The sequence below is a fragment of the Puma concolor genome, chromosome A1 (genome assembly GCF_028749965.1).
Source record: "Puma concolor isolate L17-30 chromosome A1, mPumCon1.1.hap2, whole genome shotgun sequence".
Lineage (NCBI taxonomy): Eukaryota > Metazoa > Chordata > Mammalia > Carnivora > Felidae > Puma > Puma concolor.
The window spans coordinates 217899561-217918213 of record NC_141667.1 but is presented as its reverse complement, the minus strand read 5'-3'; the positions used below and the strand labels follow the sequence as shown (position 1 = coordinate 217918213).

General features: G+C 44.8%; 1 protein-coding gene across 1 annotated transcript in view; it reads right to left on the bottom strand.

Annotated features, from left to right (window-relative positions):
• Positions 1-10098: 10098 nt before the first annotated feature.
• LRCH1 (leucine rich repeats and calponin homology domain containing 1) overlaps positions 10099-18653 on the bottom strand; it is a 202574-nt gene continuing 194019 nt past the window's right edge. The window contains exon 19 of the mRNA XM_086711857.1: positions 10099-12642. Coding sequence (XP_086567983.1) covers positions 12532-12642 — 111 coding nt within the window. The 3' untranslated portion in view covers positions 10099-12531. The remainder of the gene's footprint in view (positions 12643-18653) is intronic.

Genomic DNA, 18653 nt, shown 5'->3' with positions numbered 1-18653 from the left:
ATTTTTTTTAATTTTTTTTAACGTTTTATTTATTTTTGAGACAGGGAGAGACAGAGCGTGAACAGGGGAGGGTCAAAGAGAGGGAGACACAGAATCTGAAACAGGCTCCAGGCTCTGAGCTGTCAGCACAGAGCCCGACGCGGGGCTCGAACTCACGGACCGCGAGATCATGACCTGAGCCGAAGTCAGACACTTAACCGACTGAGCCACCCAGGTGCCCCTTAAAAATATTTTTAATATATATGTATTGTAAGCTGTGACAAAGAGACATGAATTTTATATAGAAGAGCTCATAAACATATTCCAAGTTAGCCAAGCAACCTTTTTGCATATTCTCATCAGAAAAATTGCAGATCTGCATTTGGGCACACTGGATGAACACAGCGTATACAACATAGATTACACTGGTTTATGAAACTCCTGAAACCGGAGCGCCTGGGTGGCTTAGTGGGTTGAGAGCGAAACTCTTGATTTTGCATCAAGTCATGATCTCACAGTTCGTGAGATAGAGCCCTGGGTCGGGCTCTGTGCTGACAGCACGCAGCCTGCTTGACATTCTCCGTCTCCCTCTTTCTCCACCCCTTCCTATTCTCTAAACGAACAAACATTAAAAACAAAAGAAACTTCTGGAACCAAAATCACTTTATTAAAACAAAACTGCCACGTGTCGGGGTTTTTTTTTTTTGTTATTGTTGTTGTTTTAAAGCTTTCATTTTATCGGGTTTGGGTGAAGAAAGGACATACAATTGGCGGTGCTTCCTGGTGAGGAGAGCAGAAGTGATGGAGCAAATCAAGGAGCAGCAGTGGCCACAGCAGCACCGGTGACTTGAGGACAGAAGCAGCGGCTGTGTTCAAGATGGGGGGCAAAGTATTCAAATGAAGATCAACATCTCAAAATTAATAATTTTCCTATCAGCTTATAAATAATCTAACAAAAAAGTTTAATGGTTTTTTTTTAACGTTTATTATTGAGAGACAGAGACAGAGCATGAGCAGGGGAGGGGCAGAGAGAGAGGGAGACACAGAATCTGAAACAGGATCCAGGCTCCAAGCTGTCAGTACAGAGCCCGACAGGGGGGCTCGAACTCACAAACCTCTAGATCATGACCTGAGCTGAAGTCAGATGCTTAACGGACTGAGCCACCCAGTCGCCCCAATAATCTAACAAAAGAGTATAAAAGGAAAATGATCCCATTCAGAGCAGCAACGAAGAATCAAAGTACCTAGAAATCACCCGAGCAAGAGTTGTACAAGGTCTTTAGTAAAGTAAACCTTGAACAAATGGAGAGCAATATATTATGGAACAGAAGACTCAATATTGTAAAAGTATTAACACACCCCATAGTAATCTATAGATGCAATGCTGCCTTAACCCAAATCTCAATGCTGTCTACGGAAATTGACAAGCTAATTATAAAATTCATACGGAAGAATACGCTTTTTTCTTGAAAAAGAACAAATTGCTCTACCTGGTGTCAAGACACGTTGGAAGCAGCGATAATGAAAATGGGTTTGGACTCAGAAGAGTGCAGTGGACCAAAGAAATCCTGCTGCAGGCCAATTCGGGGGTTGGTGGTGTCTCAAGTCGGTGAGGAAAACAGGCACGCTTCCATGTACGGTGCTGCAAAATGACTTCCCAGCAGCTTTGTGGGGAGACACGACCAAGAGTAGACCCGGCCAGGCCCTGCATTGCAACATTGCTTGTCATGGAGAAAATATGAGAACAGCCCCAAGTGTTTACGAATAAAAATAAGCTGCTGAACAATGCACATAATTCAGTACTGTTATGTTTTTAAACCACCGACACAATGTGTTATATGTTCCAGAGGTACAAATACGTCATGGGAAAAGATCTGAATGAAAATAAATGGCCATTACTTCCGGGAAAAAAGAAGAGCTTCGGAATTGAAGATGATAGTCAAAGGGCTTTATTTTTGATGACTGACATCATTTTTACAAACGGAAGTTACGCGTGTATATTTGGGGTTGTAAAACATTAATTTTAAACCTTAATGTTTAATAAATGTGGAAAGCCAGAAAGAACAAACAGTGCTTACACCCAGCTGTGTCAAGGCCCAGAAACACAACTTCATGCCTTCTACTTTCTTTATACTTCCGGGAATTTCAATTCTGATTCAAAAACGCAAAAAAAAAAAAAAAAAATAGAATTCACTTACTCTGTGACACAGTGAGACTTTCAGAAGAAGAAAACCTTACATGACTCCCGCATCTATAAGATACCTTGGGACTGATGGTTCGTCTGCAAATGGGGTGGACAAGAGCTCCTACGCTGTTTAACTCACAGGGCTGTGGAGCGTCGCCAAACGAGATGGCCTTTGAAATCACCATTATCCTATCCAGATGTTAGTGACCAGGTACATCAGTGTCACTGGCCTCCAAAATGAGGCATGCTATCTTGGGAGGGTGCATAAGAGCTTCTGTCTATGCTTATTTTGAGTTCATCCCCCTCCTGTTAAAGCGTATATTTCTGTGCATGCTTTATAATTTCCATAACCTACTGGAATGCTGATACATCAATGACATGGAAATAGTTACCCATACCGTGGATGCATGCGGCATGTGTGAGACCTCTCCCCCTAAAATTCCCCCACCGTAACTTTTTGAGTAAAAGGATTGTGAAGACCAACACACTGAATATCAGCTGCGCAATCACCCTGTACCTAGAGTGATTGGCGGTAGATATACAATCGTTTCCTCCAGGAGAACATAGTTTTGTAAACTTCTGTGGGTCTTTGTGTAGCCCCAGCCAGTCCAGGAGCAAATGTCCTTTTGGTCTTCAGAGATAAAATAAAGGGAATGTACACCCTTGTTATATTTGGCCGGAGACCAGGAATCCAGTCCAAGAGCACTGAATTTCCAATTTCATTCTTATCCCTTTGGCACCAGGTGTCAGCCTGGCACTGGCCGTGTTTAATGAGCACTTCACTTCCTGGCAATAGAATGTAAAGAACAGAACCCCAGCAGCGCCTTTGTTTGGATGACAATGGTGTATATACTCAACCAGTCAAATGTATTAGCATTTTCATCTCATCGGGTTCATTAGATCCAAGTACCATTCAAAGTGGGGCATGGAGGTGAGAACTAGATGAGGCAACAGACTTTTCTTTTAACTCATCAAGATAGTATTTCCGGCATGGCGTTCTGGTGTGTGTGTGTGTGTGTGTGCGCACGCGCGCGTCTGCGTGTGCTATATGCGTGTCTGTGTGTGTATGTGGGTAAACATTGCATCTGGAGTTGGAATCTTCAGCACGGGCTGTGCGGGTGGTGGACTCATGGTGGACTGCCTTTTTGTTCACTGCTGGTGAAGTAGGATTTTTCTTCTTCTCAGAAGACAGAAACCTACTCCTTTCGGGGCGCTTATGAAATCATTTCAGTAAAAATACTGCCACCCAGTGTTTTGATTAGGACAATGACCATAGACCACACACGAAAAAATAAAGTTTTCCAGAGAAAATGGCAAATGACTCATTTTTTTAGTCAGATACAGATAAGGCCTGATGGCCTTATCTGTAGAACATTACTGTAGAACATTCTGGCCTTATGTAGGCTGATCCAGCCCGAACGTGCTGCATCATGCAGAGAGGGTATCCCAGCTGTCGGAATGAACGTTTTGTTAAAATATGGATTTGGAGGTAATCCTGCTAATATGCTAGCCTTACTCAGTTGTTGCGTGCTGAGGGATTTCACAATGCGTTTCCCCCCCCACAGCTTTTCTGCTGCAGCTGTGGCCCATTCCACCCCCCCCCCCCAAGAACTTATCTCCAGAGCAGTTCCCTCGTGTGGGGGGAAGGGAGACTGCATCTGGAGAAGCTTGTGTTCTGTGCTGCACCCCAGAGGAAGCACTGTTCCTTCCCAGCGTGGCCCCTCTCTCCGTCCTGCCACCCCACAGGCCAAGACTCAGACGCCGGGCCCCTGTGTCAAAGACTCCAGGGAGCACCCATCAGGCTTTCCAAATACTCCCTGTGTGCCCAATGTGACGAGGCAGGAGGTAGACCAGCTGCCCATCTCCCATGACAGGGCAAGGCCGGGGAAGTGCACCGCACCCCGCAACTTTCTCCGAAAACCCTTGGTCTCTCAGCTCTTCTCCTCCCCTTCACAGGGGGTGTTGGACAGAGCTGGGTTGGCATCCCCTTTGCAGATGGCCTAGCGCCTCCCTTTGGAAGGTGGCCGAACAGAGTGCCCACTACTTGGGGACCTCTGTCAGAACTGGGACAGAGAGAGCCCCACTACAACTTCCTGTCACACTCAGGAGAGTAAAAGAGGAATGACCATAATGGGGCCTACTCCTAGGGCCATGGTGAGGATCAAATAAAATAACCCAAGTAAAGGCTTTAGCTCTGTATCTTATTTTTATTATTGTAGATATTTGGTCAGGGGCGAGGGGCAGCAGAGGAAGGGCTGAGAGTAGAATGGTCAAGGGCTCTGCTGACAATGCAGAGCCTGCTTGGGATTCTCTCTCTCCCTCTCTCTCTGTGCCCTTCCCCCACTTAAGTGCATTCTCTCTCTCTTAAGTAAATAAACATTTATTAAAATGTCATCAGAAGAAAATTCTTGGGTTTCAAGAAGCAGGTGGTCAACCATCCCTTATGCTTCCCTATACAGGAAGAAGCCATAGGGATGGGACCCATGACTTTATGATGAGTGTTTTCAATACAGTGATAAGGATAGAAGGGAAAATGAACAGAAATTGAAGGCATTTGTTCGTTCATCTGCTCAACAAATATTTACCAAACACCTCTTATGTATCAGCCACTGTTCTAGGCCTTGAGGATACAGTAGTAAGCCAAACACAGACCCCTGCCCTAATGGAGATTGTGCTGCAGCACTGTTTATAGAACACTCTTTGAAGAACATTCACTAAGGACTGGGGAGGACAGGAGCGTAGACAGTATTTTGAGGGGAAGGTGAAGTCTACCTATATGGAATCTTCCTCGGGCAGTAGGCATGTCTTTCCCTCTGCCCCCATCCCCAGCTTCAGTGACTATAATAGGTATTTATGTGGCGATCACATTCCAAGAGACCAAAAGCTTTCTTTTACCTCTCAGAGAAAAATGATAGTTGTTAGGGAGTTTGCTGGCCAAGTATTGGGGTTGTAACCACAGTGGAAAGTAGACTGCCTACCCACCATTGCTTCTCCTTCCCAATCCCACCTCCACCCTACACCCTGTGATCTTGTAAAATACTATTGAGTCTGCGCCCGCCGCCCTCTATAAATCCTCAGCAGTTTTAGTTTGTTTTGTTTTCATGAGTGTTGCCGAACCAATTGACCTCAAGTCCGCATACGAAAAGCTCCGAGGCTGGTCAGGTGGATTTTCAACTGTTAGCTGCATTCCGTTCCTCTGGTCTCATCATCTCTTGGACCTTGTCAGAAAAGACCTCTTTACTGTCTTCCTGGAGACATTTGTCCAGCATTCTCAATGACACTTCGCATAACGCACCAAAACTCAGCTCCAGACCTGCTCACCAGGACAGGGTCCTCTGCCCACAGACAGGTGTACTTCTTCAGATCTTCTGGTCAGACACAGCTGGATTAGCCCTGGCTGTATGGTGACACAGATTTCCAGTACTGCTGGTGGAGGGTTCTACCTACCTGTTTAGATGGTCCTCCTCAAGTACCTTTACGAGTGCAGCACCCATCCACTAGAAGGCAGAATGAAGAAGTCTGGGCTCCTGTCTTCACTTTCAGGGTCACCTTGTCTTTCCCCCTTCACGACAGGTATACATGTATCCTCACTTGTCCCGCCTGAAATTTGTTGTGTGTCCTGAATCCAACCATTCAAATGCTTTCTCAGTTTCAGAAAGTTCTCAAGTACCATCTCTGCGTCGCCTCTCCTGTGTTGTATTTGCTGTCTTCTAAACACCACACTAAGATGATAAATAAATACTTGAATAGCCTCCCGCCAGTTCACTTTGAGTCTCACCACTACATTTAAGTAGAAACCTTTCAGGCTTCAAGTTTCAGAACCTCTTTTGTGATTTTGCACAGGAAGCTCACGCTCGGTTGGGTGTAATCCCGGGGCATCTGTGGGGCCTGCTTCAGCAAGGGATTGCTTTTTCCTCTCCTTGGTGTCCCAGGGTGTGAACACCCTGAGACGCTGTAAGTACATACTCTTCATCTCGGGGTTTCCCAGACCACAGCTGCACCGGAAATTCAAAGCATGAATCTATGGAAGATGAGGCTTGTAGTAACAACATCACAGGAGCTGCTATTTTCCCACTTCCTCTCATCCGAGGATTGGCTACTCTCCTTGACATCTCTCTTTGTAGATAGGCTAATTTTTTTCCCCTCTATCCTTTCAGTGAAGATACAGCCCTCTATGGATGCTGGCTTTTGCAGGCTTCAGATTCCGCTCAGGACCCACCTTGACGGGGCCCATGTACCTATCTCTGTCACGGGGTGCCCACTAATTAACAAACCATCTCTTGGTCAAGGGGATGATGGACCGGTTCTCCCAGCACCATCATGGCGTCGCCTTCATTTTGATATTCTGGTCACCAGCTCCCTCTCCCAGGAGATTCTGATGTATATTGAAATTTAGGAAAAACTTAGCCTATTGGTCATTTCTATCAGGTAGACCCACAAGAGGGGAACACAGGTAAAGTAACTTTTTATTTATTAAAATTTTTTTTAATCTTTATTTATTTTTGAGAGAGACAGAGCACCAGCAGCGGAGGGGCAGAGAGAGAGGAAGCCACAGAATCCAAAGCAGGCTCTAGGCTTTGAGCTGTCGGCACAGAGCCTGATGCAGGACTCAAACTCACCAGCAGTGAGATCATGACCTGAGCTGAAGTCTGACACTCAACCACCTGAGCCACCCAGGTGCCCCTCTTTTTTTTTAATGTTTATTTTTTATTTTTGAGAGAGAGGGCCGGGGAGAGGCAGAGACAGGGAACTGGAGAATCTGGGGATTTCCTTATTTTCTTATATAACCAAAGCATTGATATGAGCATACATTTATTTTTTTAAGCATTTCTAGGCATGTTTTTGAAGGAGTTTTGGGGGTGGATATAAATACCTCCTGAGAGTTTGGCCAGGATAATTCTGAGTTATGAGATGTTCTGTACCATTTCCCAGAGCTTCCTCCAGGATTGAACTTCAGTCTTTCACTGTGGAGTGGCTTGAGAATGCGCCCCCTATTGGCCACCTTCCCTTTCTAGCCCTACCTTGTTATCAATCCCCCCGCAGGCTCCCTGTGCCCATCAAAGACCTAAGGGCCCTTCTCTCTATTTCAGGGTCTGTCCAGTTCTTTTAGGTATTGCCCACCTAAGACCACATGACTCTAGGAACTGGACATTTTTCCAGAGGAGGCTTCTAAAATATCTTGTTGGTGGCTGTTCAGTGAATCCCCATTTTTTCTTTCAGCAAATAATACTATCCTGGGGAAAATGCATATCCTCTGGTACTAACAAAGGAAAAAAGACAGTACGTAAAGTTGTACTGTATAAAAATACATAGGGATGTCTCAAAGGAAATATTTCAAAAGTTTAACAGTTTCCTATAAGACAGGATTGCAGGTGACCTTCCCCAATCTCTTCATACTGTCCAAAGTTTCTATGATGAACCTGTATCATTTCGATAAACAGAAGAAAAAAATTCCAAAATTAAAAAAAAAAAAACAAACAGAAATGGCAAGGAAACTGGAAACTTCTTCCTAGACCTCATTTCAATGTGAGGAATGCTTCCTCTGTGCTCTACCTGTTTTGTAAACCTCTTTTCCTGACCTTGATCTGTCTTAGCTACTGGCATTAAAACTGGTCCCAAGAGGCTCAGTTTATCAAGTTTTATCCCATGAATATATACTTTCTTTTGTATCTCCAAAATCCTAAGCATAGCCAAAATACGTGCTGCCAGCACAGCCACAGGTGTTTCTTTTGTTCTTGTTTTTATGGCAAAAAAAAATTGTATTTAGATTTAGCCAGTTGGACTCTTATTTAGATGATCCCAATTTTGTTGGCAACATTGAAAGCATCATAGTCATTTTTTTTTTAACTCTAGAAACTCTAGTTGGTCAGCTCTGCCAGGATGCCTCCTGTACAGTGAACAGGGAAGTCCAACTTAAATGGATTTTATACAGTCTTAGCCTCTTGAAAGGACTCAGGGAGGGGTTGACTACCCAAGCTCTAGAAATTCCGGGCTCTTCCTACTGGAGCCAGGAGTGCAAACATCAGGGATTTCTTCCCTGTTTCTTGTCCCTACATCTCTCTGAATGCCAGTGTTAACCTCAGGGTCTGTTCCAGGTTTTATGTCTTTTGTCTCCTGTCGTCAGGAAAAGAATTAAAATCTTGGGGAAGAGATTTAGTGCTCAATTTTGAGTAAGGTGGCTGCTCTTGAACCAACAGCCACGTGGGCAATGTCAGGTAAGAACCACAAAACCTCACAGCATAGGAGGCAGGGTTAGTTACTGGATGCGTGTAGTACGGGAGTATAGGAGTCCACAAGTTCTTTCCTGGTAGCGTTTTGGCAAGAGTTTTTGAAATAATGTATGCAGGGTTCATTAATTCTCCTCACTGGCATCTTTTTGGGCCTCCTACAGGACAAGCACTGTTCCAGGCAATGGGGGGATCAGCAGAGAACAAAACAGACAACAAGCGGCCTTGTTTTAAGGCAGCTTACAGTTCAGGAAAAAACGCTCGCCCCAAACAGTAGCCACTCAATAAATAGTAACCATTAAGGTGGCCCACAAGCGTGTGAGCGTGAGGAGTAAAGGTAGCGGCTGAGAGTGGGCCTTGCTTCCCACACACGCCCGACACTCAAGGACTACCAAGTCCTAAGAGAACGCCCCCCCCCCCCCCCCCCCCCCCCGATCATACCTCCCCAGAGACCAGACTCATCTGGATCTGGGCTCTGCTAGCTGCCCTCCTGGGAAAGCTGGGAGGTTAGTTAACCAGCCCCACAGGGGTCATTGCTGCCTGGATCTCTCAGATGCACCCAGGAAGCACTGGGACGCCCCTGAGGTGGCCATTGGCCAGGACTCGGTCTCTGGGACCGTCCCCAGTTGTGGCCAACGCCACATGGCTGCACGGCACGGATGCCCCTGCCAGGCCCCCCGGTGCTCCGCTCCCGTGGCCTCGCCTTCGTTTGCCCCTCACACATTCTCCGGTTGTTCCAGCCGACTTACAATGCACAGAGTCCGTGAGTGCTGGTCCTGCATCACGTGCAGAAGCCTAAGAGAGCTATGATTTCGAGGTCCGGCACAGGAGCCACATCCCCAATCGGCACGCGGGGGGCCATGCGTCGGTTTTCTCGACTCGGCAGAAACAGATCTTAAACGTGGAGACCCTGACACCGGTCCCTGCTTAGGCTGTCGCTCTCGCATGTTGTGTGTGGTTGGGACGAGCGGACGGACACGACCAGCCACTGTTCTCACCGGAATTCCTCAAGGCAGCTGCACCTCTACCAGAGATAGGCTGCTCGCGTGGGAAAACCCTGGCCTGGATTTGTGGGAGGTGTTCTCACGGCAGCCACTTAGCTCTCTGTGGGTCACATTCCACAGGGGGCAGTTGAGGAGAAAGGACTGGAGGCTGTGGTTCAACAACACCCACCAGAACCCTCAGGCTTCCTCAGTGACACCTTCTGGAGCTGCCACCCAAGAGACAGGTGGAGAGTCCTGAGTCTACACTCCCACTCCCACTCATTCATAGCAACTCTGCTTTAAGTGCTCTGCGCTTCCAGGGAAGATTTTAGTTTGAAAGAAAATTTGTCAGGGGCGCCTGGGTGGCTTAGCCGGTTAAGTGGCCGACGTCGGCTCAGGTCACGATCTCACGGTTCTTGAGTTCGAGCCCCGCATCGGTCTCTGTGCTGACAGCTCAGAGCCTGGAGCCTGCTTCGGATTCTGTGTCTTCCTCCCTCTCTGCCCCTCCCCTGCCCATGCTGTTTCTCTCTCTCTCAAAACTAAACATTAAAAAAAAATTTTTTTTTTAGAAAAAACTTGTCAAAAACAAAATATATATATTACATCCACACACTCATACATATACACTACATAATTGCTACAATCTATTTCAGCAATGACACGCTAGGATTGCTTTTGTGACTACAATCAACCTTTGCATCAGATGGGTCAGTCAGTCAGAAGATGGTTTGTACAAATTCAAAGTTTTAATGACTGTTAAATAATAAAAGAGAGGATATTCGCACTATGTACATTCTGTCCACTTAGGGACTCTCAGCTGGCCACGCACATTTTATTGCACATATAAACAGTGTACAAGGAACTTGAAGACGTCTTAGCCATACAAGGACTGCACGTAAAAGAAAAAAAGCCATTGCACAAAGTATTGAAGCCATTTGTATTATACAGCCAACTTTAAGAAAAATACTGAAGATGAATATCCAAAGAAATATTTTAATTTTGGGAAAAAAAAAAACCCCTCTCAGAACAAGGATTACAGAGCTTCATGTTGCCAATATATACACGTAAAAAAATATCTCAGGACCCTGCATTCTGAATGCCCGTCAAGGTGCAGCAAACTAAGTTCCTATTTCTGTATCAACCTTGGCCTGTTGTTTACATTGAATACGCTCTTTGTCCAAAACGTCTCTTTTACATCATTATGCTATTCGATAAAACAGGTATTTGTGCAGTACAGGAAAATATTAAAACATCTTTTAAGTTAGCTTAAAGTGCACAGTACATTTATTTGACAGGAAATAACCGCTAGCTGCCAATGCAAACGACCATTTTCAGTAACCCCTCCATCCTGCCCACGGCAGATGCTGGCATTGACCGACGGCAGTCAGTCCGCGGTTCAATGCACACCATCGTCCCGGTATCCTCTGCTCTGTGTTCACCTTCGTATTTGTCTTGTGAATTGTGGCTGCCGCCGCTCTAAAAACTTACAATGGCTTTTCACGGAGGCGAAGCTGCAGTCAGCCTCCACGAGACTTCGGAAGATGAAGGGCTGGGATGGGCGAGTGCACGTGCACGTAACGGCCTCAAATAGGTGGTTGTGTCTGTTAAGCCTTATGTGAATCTCTCCAACCAACACAGCTCCCTTGCCTTTGCTGGCTCTTCTCTAGTCGTGCTTTGATCGAACTTACTTTTCACTCCTTCCTAAGCCACTCCGTCTCCAAACGCCACTTACCTAACTTTCTCCGGAGCCTGCCTGGGTGTTCATGCGGCTGCCACACCAACTCGCTAACTCACTTCCACGGTTTCACACCAGAGACCGTGAATCCTGCAGCGTTTTCTGGAAGCCACCAACTAAATTGCAATAAAATGAGCACGTCTGCTTTTCTCACAATCGTTTCCTCCCTTAAGACTGGCAGTGGTAAGAAGTGCTGGTTTCCTGATCCGGGCCCTACGTGCTGTGCGTAATTCTGGCACACTCGTCAGAGCCGTCCTTCAAGAAGCTTTTTGGTTAAACAATACATCTTTTTATTACCTCCACTTTCCGATGCCATTTCCTGATTATTTACCTTTGGCGTTAGACTTTCTTTCATTACCCAAGTTACAGTGCAAAATTATACTTCAAGACGCACTATGCTAACACTTACTACTTCTCTGTGTTAAAAACGTGAATGTTTTGTGCATAGCAAAATAAGTCTGAATCCAAAAAAATAACTGTTCACATTTCATCTTCAAGTTTAATGTGCTTTTTTTTTTTCCATCACAGCTATTTACAGATAACTTTGGGGTGCTCTCTCGATTTCAGTCAGTTCATTACATGAGAGGACAACAGGGCTGGTGGAATGTAGGAAACTGGATGGAATGCAGAAATATAAATAAAACCAATGTTCGATGAACCGAAGTGGAAATAATGCCTCCCCAGAAAACAGTTCTTGTCACAGAAGCACCTGTTTTTTGGCTTCATTTTTTTGTTTGTTTGTTTCTGAGTCACAAACACCAGAAAACGTGATTACTGAGACCTACAACTACTGCACACCAAAGAGCATAGAAAATAATTCAATATTTATAATATTAAAATAAAGTGTTTAACCACAAAAAAGCAGTAATAAAATAGTTTCCTAATTTACAATTTGCATCCAAAGGATGAAATAACAACTCACTAATAAATAATATTTATATAAATATTTTGTATGTCGAAAATAGTTTTTTAAAAGGCAATGGTCTCAAGAAACGTCTTGAAAAATTTGGTGGTGAAAAACCTGATTGAGTTCCCCCCCCCTCCCCCCACCAAATACACAAGAAGTTTGGTTTGAATAAAACAAATGCGTCTTGTTGCAAAAACGGTTGTGCTTGGTGTTTCGGTAATGGCAGTAGGTGAGCGTAGGGATGGAAGGAGGTTGTAAAAGGCATCGATGTGCTGCTCAGTTCTTCACAGACAGCTCCCTCACTGGCTTTAAGGTAAATCTCTCTCATATCTTAACAGTGGAGGTCAGTTCTGAAAGGCAGAAACATCTTCCCTTATGTCCTCCCTTCAATGCAACCAGAGCCAGGGAACTGACAGGTAGTGAGCGGGAGGGTAGGAGGAACAGGTGCTGAGAGCAGAGTTCAGGATCTCTGACGAGAGATGAGTCTGAACCGACCCAAAGGAGAGGAGCTGGTTTCATGTGAACAGAGACTTCGTTACCGTTACATCTAGTAATGCTTGAACAGTAATGCCCACTTTGACCAGGCCTTTCTCTTCAAGGATGTGATGGGGTAGACACAGTTTTTCCTAAAAGGGAGAAGAACAAAACATCAATTTTTAGATGACCGCAACATAATCATAAAATCTTAGGACACCACTGACAGGAGCTGAGTTGAGCTCTGACATATGCCTGTCTGATCGTCTCAGACTGTGCTCTCTCCCTTGCTTTCAACCCACTGGCAAAGATCTTTTCTGTATTTGCAGAGAAAATACTGATTTTTCACAAGTGGAGGTCGTTCCAGAAAGTCTCCCAATCATCCTGAAATATGCAATAGATCCAAACATTTTAAAAAACGTTATGCTAAATAACTGAGCTACATAGAGTCAGGGGGAAACCAAACACCGAGAATATATTAGCTTACATTCTTATAAAGCCAAATTGCCAGTAGCTTCTCACACATTTTAAGGGAACTAATATACTCATTTATACACTGACCATGCACCGTTATAATGACCATAAACCTTGATTTTATTTGCTGTGATCTCTGAAATGGAGGCATGCTGGTGGACTGGTATCCTTTCTTCATGGTTTATCAAGAGCCTTGTAAATAAGTAATTTTAACCACAGCCTTCATTAGTGTCTCTTTTAAGACTCTTTCGTAAAACTGTCAAAGACACAAATGTCCTGTTACTTCCTCATTTTTGCTCTTGGGAAATGGCCGGTATGTGTGAGTCAAGGAAAATAATCGACACAAATCACTCCTTATGGGGAGAACCTTGCATGCTCAACCAAACAGTTTACAAAAGAACACAAGATAATTTCAAACCTTTGTCATTTGGCTCGGGGAATGAGGGGAATCTCCTTGCTGAGTATGTCTCCTTGGCTAGGAAAAGAATCCACAGCAAACACTCCCTCTTGTCTACCAGATCATGGTATGTTCTCCACAGCCCAATGGCCACTGTTTTTAAGGGCAGTTTAAATGGCACGTGCGTCACACCCCAGGCAATGGACACAGTGTTTAACATGAAGCCAATCAGGATCTTGGACAATTCTGCTGCGTCTCATGAGATTTGTGCTTGAGGAACCAGATCCTCCTACTTCCTCGGTGCAGGATTCCCCATAAATTACCACAGATACAGACATTCTGTCCTCAGAAAGGTCTTTAAAGGACATGTCATGACATCTCAAGTAATTTGTTCCACTGTCTGCAAATGTCATCTTCCTACACTCTCTCAACCACCTTTTTGCCCCTATCCCCATCTCCTTCTCTAACTTGTGGTAAATTAAGAGTATCTCCGACTCTCTCTGGCACCAGGTCTTAAGAAATGACCACATGTCAACACAGGACAACTGATTCTTTACAGCACAATTTCAACCATTATTTCATGTGTCTGATCTGTATCATAATACGATTATCTTGTCAATGGCATATTAGGTGGGTGTGCAGGTTTATGCTGCTGGCCAACTTAGTAGCCACATGCCAATCTGAGAAAGGATGGGAGGTTCTGTCTGGGAGTCAGGAGCGGTCACTAGGACAGGATGGGCATGCCACAGCCGGACATCAGTGTATATCCTTCCCTGACACCATTTGCCATGGCTTGTGAAATCACCCCAATCTGGCATTTCATTGCTAAGATTGGTTCCACAAGGGCAGGGGTGTATTTACTTCATTCTTATGATCCCCACAGCATATAAGTTGACATCTGCCTTTGTAGGAAATCACAAATGGCCACTATTATGGTTAAGCACCTGATACAAGGTATTACTTGGGGAAAAAATAAAGTCTTCTATTTACACCATATGCTAAAATCAATTTGAAATGAATTAAAGAACTGTTTTTTTTTAAATCATTAAATTTTTTTTAATGTTTATTTTTGAGAGAGAGAGAGAGAGACAGAGCATGAATGGAGGAGGAGCAGACAGAGAGGGAGACACAGAATCCGAAGCAGGCTCCAGGCTCTGAGCTGTCAGCACAGAGCCCAATGCGGGGCTTGAACTCACCAACCATGAGATCATGACCTAAGTTGAAGTCGGATGCTTAACCGACTGAGCCACCCAGGTGCCCCTAAAGTGTTAACTTTTTTTTTTTTTTAAATCAAACACCTCTAATAAAACAGACATGAATATTTAGCATTTTCTCTTGTAAATAAACGGAAAATTATCTAAGCTAAAAAATGGTATAAAAATCACAAAAGATAGAAACAACTGATTATGCCTTAAAGTTTAAAGCCTCTATGTGTCAAAAAAAAAAAAAAAACAAGCTAATTAAAAGATAAACAACTCTAAAAAAAGTATTTGCATCAAATCACAAAGAGTTTTATATGACACATAAGCTCAATAAATCACTGAGAAAAACAGTAAGAGATCAACTGAATATTAGGTGAGGAACACAAATAGAAATCTTAGAAGGAAGTATATGACCGAGGCCATCTTGAAAGACACTTTGCTTCTTGACCACAGTGTTTATTTATGTTTAGTCCTAAATGTTCCTGAATTTAAGTACTAATATTTCCACAGGGTCTAAACTGTGTACAACATGGCTTTTCTGGGGCTACGTGCCTTATCCTAAGTCCTGCTTAAGATTCAACATGTCTCCATTCATGACTGCCCTGGTCCCATTAAAGAGTGGTTCCAAGCTAGAGGTCATGGTTGGGAAAGGCTGGGGGCTCCAGAGACACAGGGATGGGAAAGTATCGAGGTCTCAGCCTCCTGCTGACAGGACTTCTGCAGACATCACAGGCTGAGTTCGCTTCACCCTCTCTCCCAGGTCTTTTTTTCACTTCCTGGTCTCGCTTCCTGGTCTTTTCTCTCCCTGGTCTTTTCTCACTTCCTGGTCTCCTCACTCCTAAACCTGGTGCAGAGTCCAAGGCTCTCCCTTCCACCCTTACAGTTGGCAATGAGAAGTAAACAGGAGACAGAAAAAGGTACTTTTTCACATCCTTCCTGCCTCTTCTCCTTTCATTCACATGCCCTGAAGAAACCCGGAAGTGCCCTCAGATTACTTGGATGGAGTTGCTGGTAACCTAGGAAGACTGGCATGAGCTAGTAGAAACAAAAACATGGCAGTTCAGGCTGTATCATCACAGGACTGGGGTGAAGACTGATGGAATTATGAGCTGAGGCACTGCTTGACAGGCTGAGCAAGGACAGTAAGGAAGGTCAGAAGGCCATCTTCCACACACTTGGACCTGCCACTGCATGTCCATGGGGGAATGGGGAGAGGGTCCCTGAAGTGACCTAGAAGTTGAGATGGGGAAGGAACTGCCGTAGAGTTATGGCTGGGTCAGAAGGGACAGAGAACGGCCACCAAAACCGGTCTAAAATGGATTTAAAGCGGGGATCACTGTACATTTACACGAACTTTAAGTGCATTTCAATTTCACTGTTAGAGAAGCCTAGTGGCTCTTCTTGAGAATGTGGCACCATTGCTGTGTTTCCTTTCAAAGCACAGAGCAGAGTCATGAAGTAGTATCTTACAGAAATACAGTGCTTCTGATCCCCTCCAAGGAGTGCTTGCTGCTGCTTCTCCCATGGTGGAATCGGTAAGTTTCCCTCACATCGCCTCATCCAGCTCTTTTTGGAGCCACAGCAAATAGGGCTAGAAAAGGCAGGCAAGCCAGAAAGACTAAATGTTACCTTAGGAAGGCTTCCCGCGCCCCTTCCTACAGGCTTGGTGCCAATGCTACAGATTTACATCGCTTAATTCTTTATGACAACTGTGCAAGGTGGGTATAATCCCTCTACTTTACAGATGGGAAAATGGGGACGTAGAGTTTAAGTAACTCTGGTAAAGTCATACAACTCTTAAGTACCAGAACCAGGATCTGAAGATGAGTCTCATCTCAAAGCTGGGGCTCCTTCTACAACACCAAGCTCCTTCCCAGAAATTCCTTCAACGGGGGAGTATGTTGCATCTGCGGCCCCTGGGACAGGAAGAGGCCTCTAGACCCTCGGAGTCCTATCCCGGTAACCCCCAACAAATTCAACATCACGTGGGGATCCTCGTTCGGCTCCTCTTCAAAGACAGAAACAGACATCGATCGTGCCCTGGCCGAAAACGCCTCATGGGAGCAGCCCTGCCTGGCTGTCCTCTTTCTCTAGCCCCTCGTGCTCCCAAACGGCCGCATGCCTCCTTCCAGGCCAGCCACTTGACTAAACCAAAGTCATTTACATCAGTAGATTCCATATAGTTCAGTCTGTTGCTCACATGCAGGTTCCTGGCACTGAAGTGAGTGAACCTACAACAAGACTGCATTATTTTCACACTGAGAGAGTTTCCAGTTCCTGCTCAGGAGGGTCAGTGTCGTCCAACTAAGAGGGAGACCACGTTAAACCCTTACAGACTGAGAGGGCGTCTCGTCACTCCTCATTTGATTCTCTGCTTTCCAGCCAGGCCATCTTCCAGTGCTTCCTCCCTCCAGAACGCCTCTTTCTCCACACACATCCGCCCCTTTTCTCACCTCCGCAGAACACATACCCCCCCCTCATCTGGCTATTCCTCTTCCAGGTCGCAGGGTACATGGCACAAGGGCAAGAAGGCTTCACAGACCGTTACCCATCAGGGTCCGATCCCCTGCCTTGTGCTTTGCAGAATCTCGTATCACACTGAATTCCATTTTATTTGTCCACTAGATCAGGACTCCAAAGACCAGTGCCTGCAGGCCAATTCAGTCCACAGCCTGTTATTGTGAACAAAGTTTTATGGGGACACAGCCACGCCCCTTCATGTATGAGTCATCCATGGCTGCTTCCAGACCACAACAGGACCGGGTAGTTTGTGTAACAGATTGTAGAGCCCACAAAGCATAAAATATTTACAATCTGGCACTTTACAGAAAAATTTTGCTGGCTCCTGGTCTCGACTGCAAGATTTTCGAAGATGGGGTCATGTATCATGGTCACCTTTTTATCCCCCAGGTCTACCACACAGCCTTACTCAAAGAGTGCTCATTCAATATTGAGGAATGAATGAATGAACACAGGCACAAATAAAATCGCAGTGAAAAGCCAAGGAACTGGACCCTGATAGTCTCAAAGAAAAAAGCACACATTCTATGTATCTGATTTTTTATTGAGAACTAATTTCAAAACCTGAAGCCTAATCTTAAAAACTAAAATCTCCAGGGCACCTGGGAGGCTCAGTTGGTTAAGCGTCTGACTTAGGCTCAGGTCATGATCTCAATGGGCATTCGAGCCCTGCGTTGGGCTCTGTGCTGACAGGTCAGGGCCTGGAGCCTGCTTCAAATTCTGTATCCCCCTCTCTCTCTGCCCCTTCCCTGCTTACACTCTGTCTTAAAAATAAATAAACATTAAAACAATTTTTTTAAAAAACACAGAATCTCTTAAAATGGGATTAAAATATTTTTCCACTCAATCCAAAACCATTGGATTGAAATTTTAATCCACTGTCCATTCCTTTTACCCTGTAAGGTAAATATCCTTTGATCTTATGACAGGGACTAGTGTGGATTTTAGACGACCCTCGCACTAAATTTAATTTCTTACAAATAAATGGTATCAGGATATCAAGTGCCTTTTTTACCTGTTCTCATTGATGAAACTCCTACTTAGTTGTCTAACTTTGGAGTTCTGCAGCGCCTCTCCCCCAGCCCCATTTCATAGGTGTCTCTCCCCAGAACTGTGAGCCACTTACAGATTTGAATCCATAAATAGAAGGAATGAAGAGTCACATTTGCTGGGACACACTGTGGAAATCCTAACGCTGAGTGGCGAGCTGCCATCAATTGGGGAAGCTGGAGAAAGAGAACCTTCTATTTCAAATAGATCTTTCTATTTCAAAGACAGAACATAAATAATTGGTTCTTTTTAGCAGGCATTGGAAGGAAGTACTAGGAAAATGGTCCTTCTTGTGTCAGGAAGGAAATTTAGGATTGCACGTACAAATCACACAACTAAATCCCTGACCAGCTCTCAGACGACAAGCACATCAGTTTGCATCCCCAGTCACACGTAACGGCAGGCATCACGAGAGCATATGAGTTGGTGTGCGGGTACTCTGGGGAAGAACCACGGGGGTGCTTAATATTCTGTATAGAAATGAACAGCTTGACAATGGGCAAGACAGTTCATTCAAAGT